The 13,124-nt window shown below is 40.4% G+C and overlaps 1 protein-coding gene across 1 annotated transcript in view; it reads left to right on the top strand.

The window, feature by feature from the left end:
- ptpn23a (protein tyrosine phosphatase, non-receptor type 23, a) overlaps window positions 1-13,124 on the top strand; it is a 90,358-nt gene that overhangs the window by 36,025 nt on the left and 41,209 nt on the right. Inside the window, exons 9-14 of the mRNA XM_060823757.1 lie at window positions 757-804; window positions 945-1,001; window positions 2,176-2,234; window positions 7,059-7,138; window positions 7,531-7,645; window positions 8,743-8,808. Coding sequence (XP_060679740.1) covers window positions 757-804; window positions 945-1,001; window positions 2,176-2,234; window positions 7,059-7,138; window positions 7,531-7,645; window positions 8,743-8,808 — 425 coding nt within the window. The remainder of the gene's footprint in view (window positions 1-756; window positions 805-944; window positions 1,002-2,175; window positions 2,235-7,058; window positions 7,139-7,530; window positions 7,646-8,742; window positions 8,809-13,124) is intronic.

The raw sequence follows: 13,124 nt of genomic DNA, 5'->3' as shown, positions 1-13,124 counted from the left end.
TGTCATCTCGGCGCAACATCATGGGCCAAAGGGCCTGGTTCTGTACTTTTCCATGTTCTAATGTGGGCACTTTATAGTAAAATATATACAGATTGAAATAATCAGGGTTTTAGGTTCAGCTGTAAGATGTTACAGACAATTCCTGGGTTGTGAATTGGTTCTGTTCTGAAGTCCATTTGCTAGACAATTTGTCTTGTGTTCTAACCAGAGCACAATGTAAAGGAACAGTTTATAAATGCAAGAGATGACTGTTACGATTAATGATTTGGTATACTGTGTTCTTAAGTGCAAGTGTTCAAGAGTCAGACATTCGTAAATTGGAGTCTCCCTTTACTGTTAGCTTTCTGTATTCTGAGGAGAAACAAGTAGAGGTTTTTGTGCATTTCTGTTATTTGCTGAATTTCTCTGTCCATTGTAGCCCTAGTTAATCTGTATGCCTTTATTTATTTATTTATTTATTTATTTATTTCCAAACACATGGAATTTACTTCTTGCATGTGACCTATCCAATATACTAAAATTAGTAGCAAGACTAATTCACTGCGGGGCAAGTGAAAATTGTTTGGCAAAACCTATGCATTTCAGCTGTGAAGTTGAGAAAAATCTCCGAGCACAAAGAAGGCATCAATTTAAGTGATTAGTCGAATATTTTTATAGTTCACAGCAGTTCTGACAATCATTCTCTCTTCTTAGTAGTTGGGGTTTTCCAGCTCTTCCTGCCAATCTCAACACTTTTCTTTGTTTTCTTTATCACAGCTTCATATGGGTAAGCAATCAGAAGAACAGCAGAAGTATGGAGAAAGAGTGAGTAGCAAATATTTTTCATTGTTCATCATACCTCAGTGTGTGAACGGAGTCTGCTGTTGAATTGAAGTTAATGTATTTGTCCACCTGTTTAGATGCGGTGTGATCTTAAGATTGTGGATTTTGTTTTTTCTCTGCAGCTTGCTTACTTTCAAAGCTCATTGGATAAATTAAATGAAGCAGTCAAATATGCAAAGGTGAGTTTTGAGTCATTTCTTTTCAGCAGATAACTGTTTGCATATAAAATGTTGCCATTGCATGATGTTGAGAAAACATGCACTAATTATTCAAGTATCTCCTGGAGTCAAGAAGTCTGCAGCACAGAGAAAGGTCCTTCGGCCATTGAGTTAGTGCTGATCAAAAACAGGCAACTATCTATTTTAGTGAAATTTTCCAGCATTTGACCCATAACCTTATATGCCTACGCATCCCTAGTACACATGGGGTACATTTACTACTTAAATGTTATGAGGGTTTCTGCCTCTACCAGCCTAAGGGGCCATGTGTTCCAGATTCACACTATCCTCTGGATGGAAAAAAGTTTTTCCCCCTCACTCCTCTAAATCATCTGCCCTTTTGTTTAAAGATATGTCAGCAGCCAGTGATCCCTCTATTTAAGGGAAAAGTTTGTTCCTCTCTACCTTATCTATGCCTCTTATCATTTTATACATTTCAATCATGTCCCATCTCAGTCACTTCTGCTCTTTAAAAAAGAAATCCCATTGTATCCAAACTCCCCAGCTCAGACAACATCCTGGTAAATCTCCTCTGCACTCTCCAGTGCTGTCACATCACTTCTTTAGTATATATTTCAGAACTGCATGCATTACTCTAGCTTTGGCCTAACCAATGTTTTATACAGTTACAGTGTAAGCCTACCTTTTTCTCTTTATCCAATCTGTGTATCCGTCAGTATTTACTTTTCCAGCTAGCTCTGCATGATGAACAATCTGGATCTGTTGCCTTCCACTTATTAATAAAGTAATTCATATAGATTTTAAAATGTTGAGACCCCAGCACTGATGCTTGTGTTGCATCATTACTAACAGTCTGCAAATTTGAAAATGCCCCATTTATACTACTCTGCTTACTGTCTTTAATAATCCTCTTCTCATAATACTTCAGTACCTGACTCCACAACCCCTTCTTTATTGCCTATTAATCTTTTGTGTGATATTTTATTGAATACCTTTTGAGAATCCAGATATACTACATCGTGGATCCCAAATATCTACCATACAGGCTGTTCTCAAAAAAAATCTCTAAATTTGTCAACAGCATAGGAGGTAGGAGTGGAAGAAAGTGCCATCTCTTACCAATGTGTGAAATATCTGGTGCAAAAGCAAATTGTGGACTCATTTTGTGTTTTAGGGCCAACCTGAGACCGTTCAAGAAGCTCTACGATTTACTATGGATGTAATTGGAGGAAAGTAAGTAATTTAACATTTACAGTCATAACATGGTTAGTGTTGAAGGAGGCCATTCATTCTCTCAACAAGAACAATTCACTCAGACCCACTGTGTTTTTTCCCTGTAGCCAAGCGTATATCCACGAGTCTCCACACAAGCTATTTCTGATCCTATTTCATCTCAATACCGTATCTTTCAATTCCTTTTTCACTAGTGCTTAACTTCCCCTTAAAAGCATCCATATTAGTTGTCTCTCACATTCCAAGTTGTAGCAAGGTATCCAGCCTCATCACTTTTGAGTAACTAGCAGCTAGTGTTGAGCTACATTACCTGACCATGTGAAGCAGCAACTTACAAAACCATGAGTCAACGCAGCGATTGAATTGACATACCAGTCAAAGCGTGCTGATCCTCAGAGCAGCTGCATAGCTCTACTCTGAGTAAATGCTGGTGTTGAGGGCTCCTAGGTTAGTAGTTAAACAATTAGAGTACAGTTCTGTCAATTCTAACACAACTTGCCTTACTTACAATGTCAGAACAGTATTCATTTTTATCTGACATTAGCATTTCACGCATCAGCTGTTCACTTACGTTCTGAGGACACTTGTTAAATTAATGTCACTTACTGCCAAATTGAGGCATTTTATTTATGTTGTCTACAGTTGGCGTTGAAGTCCAGGTTACAAATCTGAATTGCTAATAGAATGCATATACCAACCTTCCTCCCTTATTTTGTAATTTGAATTACTGTTTAAACAGCTTTCATCCTACTCCGCTTTTTAAATTCTACAATAGTGCACAACTCCAGTCATGAAAGGACAATAATCGAGCACCTTTTATAACAGCTGGCACACTTTAATAGATTCTTAAAATGTGAGCAGAAGCACCCCAGGATGACATGGTGAAAATATGCTACTGTTAATGTACTCTCCTTTTAAGGAGAATCTTCTAATGGAAGGCTGATGAACACAATTGGGAGCTTAGAAATCTTCCCTTAATGAGAGAGAACTTGATATCTGCTGATTGGCTGTACAACGTTGTTAGAGCAGGAAGTTTGAATGTGTCTCACCACCAAACTGATTGTAAAACGTATAGGTGTTGCATTGCTCAACAATTAAAATAATTGATGCAACCTTCTTTTGAGTATTTCTGCTTCAAAAGCATCACATCATGTACTCCATCCTTCTGCATATGTCAAAGAACATAATTCTTTTTGAGCATTTTTTTTTGGTTTTCGGGCTGCTTTTTCATTCTCACAACTCATTATTATGCAATGTTGTCATGCAATAATATTCTGTATTTGTGTTGATGTATCACAGAATCCCTAGAGTGTCAGAGCAGACTATTTGGCCCATTGAGTCCACACTGATCCTCCGGAGAGCATCCCACCCAGAACCAACCCTCTACCCTATCACTGTAATACTGCATTAACCATGGCTAATTATCTAGTTTGCACATCTTTGACTGTAGGAAGAAATCAAGGCAGACATGTGAAGAATGCACAAGCTCGGTTACCTGAGAATGGAATCAAACCCGGGTCCCTGGCATTGAGACAGCAGTACTAGTTATTGAACCACCATGTTGTCTCCCATAATCATGGTATTTGAGTTTTAATAAATATATGAAATTAAGAATCTAATGATGACCGTGAAACCACTGTCAACTCTCAGAAAAACCTATTTGGTTCACTGATGTACGTTGAGAAGGAAATTGCCATCCTTACCTGGTCTGGCCTGCACGTAACTCCAGACGCACAGCAAGGTGGATGACTCCAACTGCTCTCTGTGCAAGTAGGAATGGATGATAAATGCCTAGCTAGTGATACCTTCACCCTGTGAATGAATTATATTTTTAAAAAAAATGACTCTTTGAACTCGCACAGAACCAGAACTAGAAAAAAATCACGGTGCTTAATTATCAAACATGCATTAAATTTAGTGCCATGATACTCAAGAAAAACATTTATTTCCTCTATATCACAAAGTTGGCACAACAGAACAGATGGAAGGTAGCAACACCTTTTTTTTTGAAGTGACTGACACAGTTCTTCACAGTAAAAGCCTAAACATACTTTCCAGATTGACGAAGTCATAACTAATATATTTTCATCAGCTAACCAGGCAATTACTTCTCTTTGAATGCATCTCCAATCTGTGTCAGTTTTGAACTTAGCAATTGACACAGTGTTCATTACAACAGCATTCTCCATCATTTTCTTGCATAAGCTTGTTGACTGTATGCAGCGTTAAGCTAGCATTTCTAAATTCATTTCCAAGTGGTTTAAAATTCTCCTAGGTTGTAGTTAACGGAGTATTCATTTGAGGGCATATTTGAAACTGTTCTCGTCTTTGTAACCTCTTTTCCTGCTTCCCCATTCATCCCATCCAACCATGCAGGCTTCATCTCTTTCTACCTCATGTAACCTCCCCGAGCTCTTGGTTTGCTGATGTTGAATAATTCTGCATTGGTTCGAAACTTGTCCATGACCAACTTCCAAAAAGGTTCATGACTAAGTCCAATGACGAGCCGATATAGATAGTAAACAGTTGATGCAATGACATGGCCTTGTTTAATGCTCATTAGTCCAAAGGACTCGACCTTCAATTAATTGAAAAAGGAGACTGTTATTCCATCGTACAGGAGTCATCGGATAGTAGTAAATGTTGTTGGACATCCATATCTCTGGAAGACTTTCCAAAGGGTCACATGTCTTTGACAGATCAACAAAGGCCATGTAGAGCTCTTTGCTTTGTTCCAGATTATGTTTGATATGCACCCAGATCATCACATTTAAACATTGCTGACACAGAGTATGTTAGATGATGAGAGAGAGAGAGACGAAGAAATCTGCAGGCTTCTCACCTGTTAATACAAATCCATCGTTACATGTCAAAAATCAGCATGGGTCACCACAGAAATGAAGCGAGTATTTACAATTGAAACTCAAAGCTCAGAACAATGTGTATCATCAAGTGCATGTCATTGGTAGATTAGCCCAGTGAACCCCAAAAGAGCAGACTGACGTGATATGCACAGCTTCTTCCAGGCCACTGAGACTATTTATGAGGTGATTGAAATAAGTGGTTCCTCCCTTTTTTTTTTTTAGATTAGACTTACAGTGTGGAAACAGGCCCTTCGGCCCAACAAGTCCACACCGACCCGCCGAAGCGAAACCCACCCATACCCCTACATTACCCCTTACCTAACACTACGGGCAATTTAGCATGGCCAATTCACCTGACCCGCACATCTTTGGACTGTGGGAGGAAACCGGAGCACCCGGAGGAAACCCACGCAGACACGGGGAGAACGTGCAAACTCCACACAGTCAGTCGCCTGAGTCGGGAATTGAACCCGGGTCTTCAGGCGCTGTGAGGCAGCAGTGCTAACCACTGTGCCACCGTGCCGCCCACGAACAGATTCTAACAGCTGATCCCACCCTTTCAAGTTTCATAACATTCTTCTGATAGGAGGGAGACCAGCATTGTGCACGATATTCCAAAAGTGGCCTTACCAATCTCCTGTACAGCTGCAACATGACCTCCCAACTCCTTTACTCAGTGCTCTGCCCAATAAAGGAAAACATACCAAACATCATCATCACTATCCTATCTATCTGTGACTCTACTTTCAAGGAACTATGAACCTGCACCCCAAGGTCTCTCTGTTCAGCAACACTTCCTAGGACCTTACCATTGAGTGTATAACTCCTGCTCTAATTTGTCTTTCCAAAATGCAGCACCTCACATTATCTGAATTAAACTCCATCTGCCACTTCTCAGCCTGTTGGCCCATTTGATCAAGATCCTGTTTTAATCTGAGGTAACCTCCTTCACCGTCCACTATACCTCCAATTCTGATGTCATCTGAAAACTTACTAACCATACCTGCTGTGTTCACATTCCAAATTCTTTATATAAATGACAAAAAGCAGTGGACCCAGCACCGATCCTTGTGGCACACCACTGATCACAGGCCTCCAGTCTGAAAAGCAATTCTCCACTACCACCCTTTGTCTTCTACCTTCAAGCCAGCTCAGTATCCAAATGGCTAGTTCTCCCTGTATTCCATGAGATCTAACCTTGCTAATTGGTCTACCATGAGGATTCTTGTCAACCACGTTACTGAAGTCCATATAGATCATGTCCACCGCTCTGCCCTCACCAACCTTCTTTGTTACTACTTCAAAATGCTCAATCAAGTTTGTGAGACAGGATTTCTCAGGCACAAAGCCATGTCGACTAGCCCTAATTAGTCCTTCCATTTCCAAATGCATGTAAATCCTTTCCCTCGGGATTCCCTCCAATAACTTGCCCACCACTGATGTCAGGCTCACTGGTCTATAGTTCCCTGGCTTTTCCTTACCACCTTTCTTAAATAGTGGCACCATGTCAGTCAGCCTCCAGTATTCCGGCACCTCACCTGTGACTATTGATGATATAAATTTCTCAGCAAGGGACCCAGCAATCACTTACCTAACTTCCCGCAGAGTTATAGGGTACACCTGATCAGGCCCTGCAGATCTACCCACTTTTATGCATTTTAAGGCATCCATAATATGGACATTTTTCAAGATGTCACCATTTATTTGAAGCAGCACAGACTGTACCACTCTTGAGAACCAGTAATATGTGATGTTTTGCGTTTTACTTATTATGTCAGTGAAAGATTTCCTAATGGCAATAGTCCATTTCAGTTCTAAATTGGAAATCTTTCTGGTTATTGTATTATGAGGAGCTTTCACAAATTTTGGCATTTGGGTAAGAAAGAAGATGGGAGAACACGTAAAAATATCTTTACCTTGAGTTTTTTTTTTCGACCTGTGCCTTCTTTGTTACATTTAGGTATAATGCTGCCAAGAAGGACAATGATTTTATCTATCATGAGGCTGTGCCACCTCTGGATTCACTGTCATCTGTAAAAGGCAAGTTCTCTAAGGATATTTTCTGTTGACCAGCATTTAAATTTAAAACCCTTTGAAATATTTTCATTTTTTTTTTGATCGTGTGTGTGGAGGATATTGCTTACGATGAAGACTGGCTCATATTCTCATTCCTTGTTTCCAGAATTCAGAACTCTGCACTTCTTGATTCTTCAATCTTCTCTGTCTCTCACAATATCCTAATGTCATTTTCTCTGCTCATTACAGTTTAACGTCATTCAGCCCTGAACTTTGGTCATTGAACTGAGCTGCTTAATTTTTAAAAGTAACAGTAAAATTTAGAGCTTTTTTTTATGCACGTTCAAGTTCATTGAACAAATTTTATTTCTGATAGTGCAGGTATCTTAACTTTTGTGGCAACTTATTTTTGATAGGAGCATCTTTGGTAAAAGCCCTTCCTGTCAACCCAACTGATCCAAATGTGACTGGTCCTGACATTTTTGCAAAATTGGTGCCGATGGAAGCCCACGAGGCCTCGTCTCTGTACAGGTAAGGCTGGGGCTTGCAGCTTCTGAAGAGCTACATTGCCAAAGATTAAGCACAGGAACTTCAAACTGTGTCCTTCTGAAAGACATTGCACTGTTATGAGTTCCCTTTTTTTTTGTTGTTTTAAACAAAAAGGCTAATTTGTTAGCTCCACCAATTTCTCTATAAATATGTAAGTCAGTCATGGATGCTTTAGGAACTTAACCTTGATCTGTTTAGAAGCGAAAAGGCTTTTGAGAACTTCATGAGCCATATTTTCAGTACTTATTTTGTTCACCCTCAAGATGGGTATGATATATTATTTGTCCCTAGCTGCTTGCGAGAATGTAGTAGCTACCTTGAAGTTTTCAAACTGGTATAGTAGAATTGCTCCCACAATGATGTTGGAGATTTCAGTTAGGGGAGCAACAGTACATGGTAAAGCTAGGATGGTGCATGAGTTTGAGATGACCGTGACATAGACAAACCTGAAATGCTGACTGAGGGATCGAGTATCAGGAGGTAGAAGTTAGAAACTGGCAGATGGGAAGCTGGGCCATCATTTTATACAGTGAAAACTGTTGAATAAATTACCAGGGAATTGATATGAATTTTAGGTGAATGATTATTCTCCAAATTGAATTTTGGATATAAAGAGCGCTTGACGCCACATTTCATGAAAGGGTAATGCATGATCAAAGCTGTAATGAATTGTTTGCCAAATAATCTTTGATCAACCATTGGATATCTAAAACATGAAAAGGACTAGTCAGAATTTCAGTTTGTCTGGGTAATGCCTCATTGAGGTGTTAAACTTTCTTTGTCTTTTTCCAAGGTATGAATTAGCCTGAAGTGCATACTGCTTAACTTTTTAAATTCAGGGTTTTCATTGCTCTCTTCTGTTATTGCGTCCAAAACTGCTTGTATGTTGTTTCCTTTAAATTACTAATTTAAATAATATTGTGAACACACAGATTGCAAAATAACTACAGTAGCTGCAGATTTTTTGTTCAACCGTATAGGTTTACAAAAATAAAATGTTGTCAAGGCTTAATATTATGAAACATGCTTCAAGCTGTATCTGTGCTATGTCTCACCCTTTTCTCATTTTGTTTTTCTAGTGAAGAAAAGGCAAAGTTGTTGCGAGAGGTGATGGCTAAAATAGACAGCAAAAATGAAGTGTTAGAGTATGTATTTGCCTGCACAGAGCTGGTATAGTTCAAAACCTATTTACATTATGTAAAGAGTTTTCAGAAATTGTAATATTACTCAGTATTTTAAAATGCTGAGCAGCTTATAAAAAGCTGGAACTTTTTCTCACAAGGTTTCTTTTTAAAATTTATTTAGGATCTTGGCTTCACGGCCAAGCCAACATTTTATTACCTATTTCTAATTACTCTTGAGAAGATTATGGTTTTTGCAAGGTTTGTAGCTCATGTTGAGGTTTAGGGTGTAGCTTTGCTCTCTGAGCTGTAAGTTTGATATCCAGATGTTTCATTACCTGGCTAGGTAACATCAGTGGCGACATCCAAGTGAAGCAAAGCTGTTGTCTCCTGCTTTCTATTTATATGTTTGTCCTGGATGGGGTTCCTGGGGTTTGTGGTGATGTCATTTCTTGTTCGTTTTCTAAGGGGTTGATAGATGGCATCTAGATCTGTGTTTATTTATGGTGTTGTGGTTGCAGTGCCAGGCCTCTAGGAATTCTCTGGCATGTCTTTGCTTAGCCTGTCCCAGGATAGATGTGTTGTCCCAGTCGAATTGGTAGGTTTTTTTCATCCGTGTGTAGGGCTACGAGGGAGAGATGGTCGTGTCTTTTTGTGGCTAGCTGGTGTTCATGTATCCTGGTGGCTAACTTTCTTCCTGTTTGTCCTACGTAGTATTTGTGGCAGTCCTTGCATGGAATTTTGTAGACGACGTTGGTTTTGTCCGTGGGTTGTACGGGGTCTTTTAAGTTTTTGTTTTTGTTTGTGTGTTGGTGGGTTTGTGTGTTACTAGGATTCTGAGGGGTCTTAGTGGTCTGGCAGTCATTTCTGAAACTTCTTTGATGTATGGTAAGGTGGTTAGGGTTTCTGGCTGTGTTTGGTCTGCTTGTTGTGGTTTGTTCCTGAGGAATCTGCGGACTGTATTTTTTTGAGTATCCGTTCTTCTCGAATATGTTGTATAGGTGGTTTTCTGTTTTCCAAAGTTCGTCTGTGCTGCAGTGTGGTGGCTCGTTGGAAATGTGTTCTGATACAGCTTTGTTTGTGTGTGATGGGATGGTTGCTGGTGTAGTTAAGTATTTGGTCAGTGTTTATCGGTTTTCTGTATACGCAGGTTTGTAGTTCTCCGTTGTCCTTTCTTTCAACTGTGACGTCCAGGAATGCGAGTTTGTTGTCGGTTTCTTCCTCCTTGGTGAACTTTATGCCTGTGAGGGTGTTGTCGATGATGTTAAATGTCTCTTCTATCTTCTTTCGTTTTGTGATGGCAAAGGTGTCATCTACATAGCGGACCCAGATTTTTGGATTGATGGTTGGTAGGGCTGTTTGTTCAAACCAAAAACCGACAATGACAAAGGAAGAAAGTTAGCCACCAGGATGCACGAACACCAGCTAGCCACAAAAAGACACGACCATCTCTCCCTCGTAGCCCTAGTCACGGATGAAATAAACCCACCAATTCGACTGGGACAACACATCTATCCTGGGACAGGCTAAGCAAAGACATGTCAGAGAATTCCTAGAGGCCTGGTGCTCCAACCACGACGCCATAAACAAACACACAGATCTAGATACCATCTATCAGCCCTCGGAAAACGAACAGGAAATGACATCACCACAAACCCCAGGAACCCCATCCAGCACGAACGTATAAATAGAAAGCAGGATACTACAGCTTCGCTTCACTTGGAGGTCGCCACTGATGATGTTACCTAGCCAGGTAATGAAACGTCTGGGTATCAAACCTACAGCTCAGTGAGCAAAACTGCACCCTAAAGATGATGGTGCACTGCCGCCTTGAATTGTGATGATTTGGAGGTGCCGGTGTTGGATTGGGGTGTACAAAGTTAAAAATCTCACAACACCAGGTTATAGTCCAACAGGTTTATTTGGAAGTACTAGCTTTTGGAGCGCTCCTCCTTTATCAGTTGGTGATGAAGGAGTGGCGCTCTGAAAGCTAGTGCTTCCAAATAAACCTGTTGGATCATAACCTGGTGTTGTGTGATTTTTAACTTTTTTTTTAATTGCTGCAGTTTGGTGTAGGTAAACATATTGTGCTGTTAGGAAGGGAGCTCCCAGATTTTTACATAGGTACAGAAAAGGAGCAATTGGTATATTTTCACTTCAGGATAGTTAGTGGTGATGTATGTAGGTGTTCACGTTCCAGTTACCTGCTATTCATGTCCATCCAGATGAAAGTTGTTATGGGTTTAAAAGATGTTGTCTAAGGACTCTTGGTGAATTTCTGCCCAGCATATTGTAGATGGTACACACTACTGCCACCTTTTTAGTAGGGAGTGGAGGGATTGAATGTGGATATGGTGCCAGTCATCTGGGCTGTTTTGGCTTGGATGGTGTCAAGCTTTTTGAATGATGTTGGAGCTACATTCATCCAGGCATGTGAAGAGTATTCCACCACGTTCTTGACTTAGGCTTTGAAGATGGTGAACAAGCTTTCAAGAAAGTAAGTTATTTGCCGTCTCTGATTTACTTTTGTAGACAAAGTGCTCATGTTGCTAAATAAAAATCAAAAGAGCTGTGGATGCTGTAAATCAAGAACAAAAACAGAAATTGGTGGAAAAGCTTAGGTCTGGCAGCATCTGTGGAGAGAAGTCTGAGTTAACATTTCGGGTGGAGTGGCAGTTTCTCAGAACACAGACCTCCATTTTGAGGAAGGGCCACTCGACCCAAATGTTAACTTTGATTTCTCTCCTCAGGTGCTGCCTGACTTGCTGAGCTTTTCCAGCAATTTTCTTTGGAGCTTATATGACTAGTGTCTTTGGACTGTTAATTCAGAAATCCAGATAATATTCTGGGGGACACTGTTTTGAATCCCACCGTGGCATGTGGTGGAATTTGAATTCAATTAAAAAATAATCTGGAATTAAGATTCTAATGGTGACCATGAATCCATTGTCAATTGTTGGAAAAATCTGTCTGGTTCACAGATGTCCTTTAGGGAAGAAAACTTCCATCCTTTCCTGGTCTGGCCTACATATGACTCCAGGCCCACAACCATGTGGTTTACTATTAACTGCCATCTCGGCAATTAAGGATGGGTGACATACTGGCCTAGCCAGAGACACCTTCATTCTGTGAATGAATAATAAAAATAACTACCATTTCTGATCAATAGTAACTCCTATGATATCAATAGTAGGGGTTTCAGCAATGGTAATGCCATTGAATATCAAGGCTTGATTAAGATGTGAGTCTCTTGCTGGAGATGGTCATTGCCTGGCACTTGTGTAATGCAAATAATACTTGCCATTTATCAGCTCAAGCCTGGATGTGGTTGAAGTTTTGCTGAATTTGGACTGAATTGTTCCAGTTTCTGAGGAATTGTGAAAGGTGCTGAATAATTTACAATCATCAGTAAGCATGCCCCAATCCTCAATATGATGGAGATACAGTCACTAACGGAGAGGCTAGGATAATACCTTGAGGATCTGCTACAATGAAGTCCTAGAGCTGAGGTGGCTGGCCTCCAACAAGATGTTGCTCTCTTCCTTTTATGTCAGTTATAAGACCATAAGGTGTAGGAGCAGAATTAAACAATTCAGCCCTTCATGTCTACTCTGCCATTCAATCATTACTGATGGTTGATGTTCTCAACCCTATTCTCCTGCCTTCTCCCCATAAATTCTTGATCCCCTTCCAAATCAAGAACCCCTCTATCTTTGTTTTAAATGCACCCAATGACCTGGCCTTCACAGCCCTCTGTGGCATTGAGATTAACCAATCTCTGGCTGAAGATATTCCTGCTCATTTCAGTTCTAAATGGTGGAGTCCCTTCATTTTGAAGCTGTGCTCTCTGGCCCTAGTCTTGTCTGCTAGTGCAAACACCTTCTCTGTGGCCATTCTATTCCATGGCTTTCAGTATTCTGGAAGTTTAAATCAGGAACCCCCCCATATCTTTCTAAACTCCATTGTGTACAGATTTAGAGTTGTCAGCTGCTCTTCATATGATAAACCCATCATCCCCTGTATCATTGTTGTGAATATCCTCTGGGCCCCCTCCAAAGCCAGCACATCTTTCCTCAGGTACTGGGCTCAAAATGTTCACAGTATTCCAAATGGGGTCTGACCAGAGCCTTATGCAGCCTCAGCAGTACGTCCCTGCTTCTTGCCCTCTTGAAATGAATGCTTTGTCTTCTTAATTGCCAACAGAACCTGCATGATAACCTTAAGAGAATCCTCAACTAGGACTCTCACGTCCCTTTGTACCTCAGTTTTCTGACACCTTTCCATCTGCCACTTCTTTGCCCACTCCTCTAGCAGTCCAAGTCCTTCTGCATCCTCCCTGT

Source organism: Hemiscyllium ocellatum, chromosome 4 (assembly GCF_020745735.1).
Source record: "Hemiscyllium ocellatum isolate sHemOce1 chromosome 4, sHemOce1.pat.X.cur, whole genome shotgun sequence".
Lineage (NCBI taxonomy): Eukaryota > Metazoa > Chordata > Chondrichthyes > Orectolobiformes > Hemiscylliidae > Hemiscyllium > Hemiscyllium ocellatum.
The sequence above is the reverse complement of the archived record's forward strand: the minus strand, read 5'-3'. Positions and strand labels throughout refer to the sequence as shown.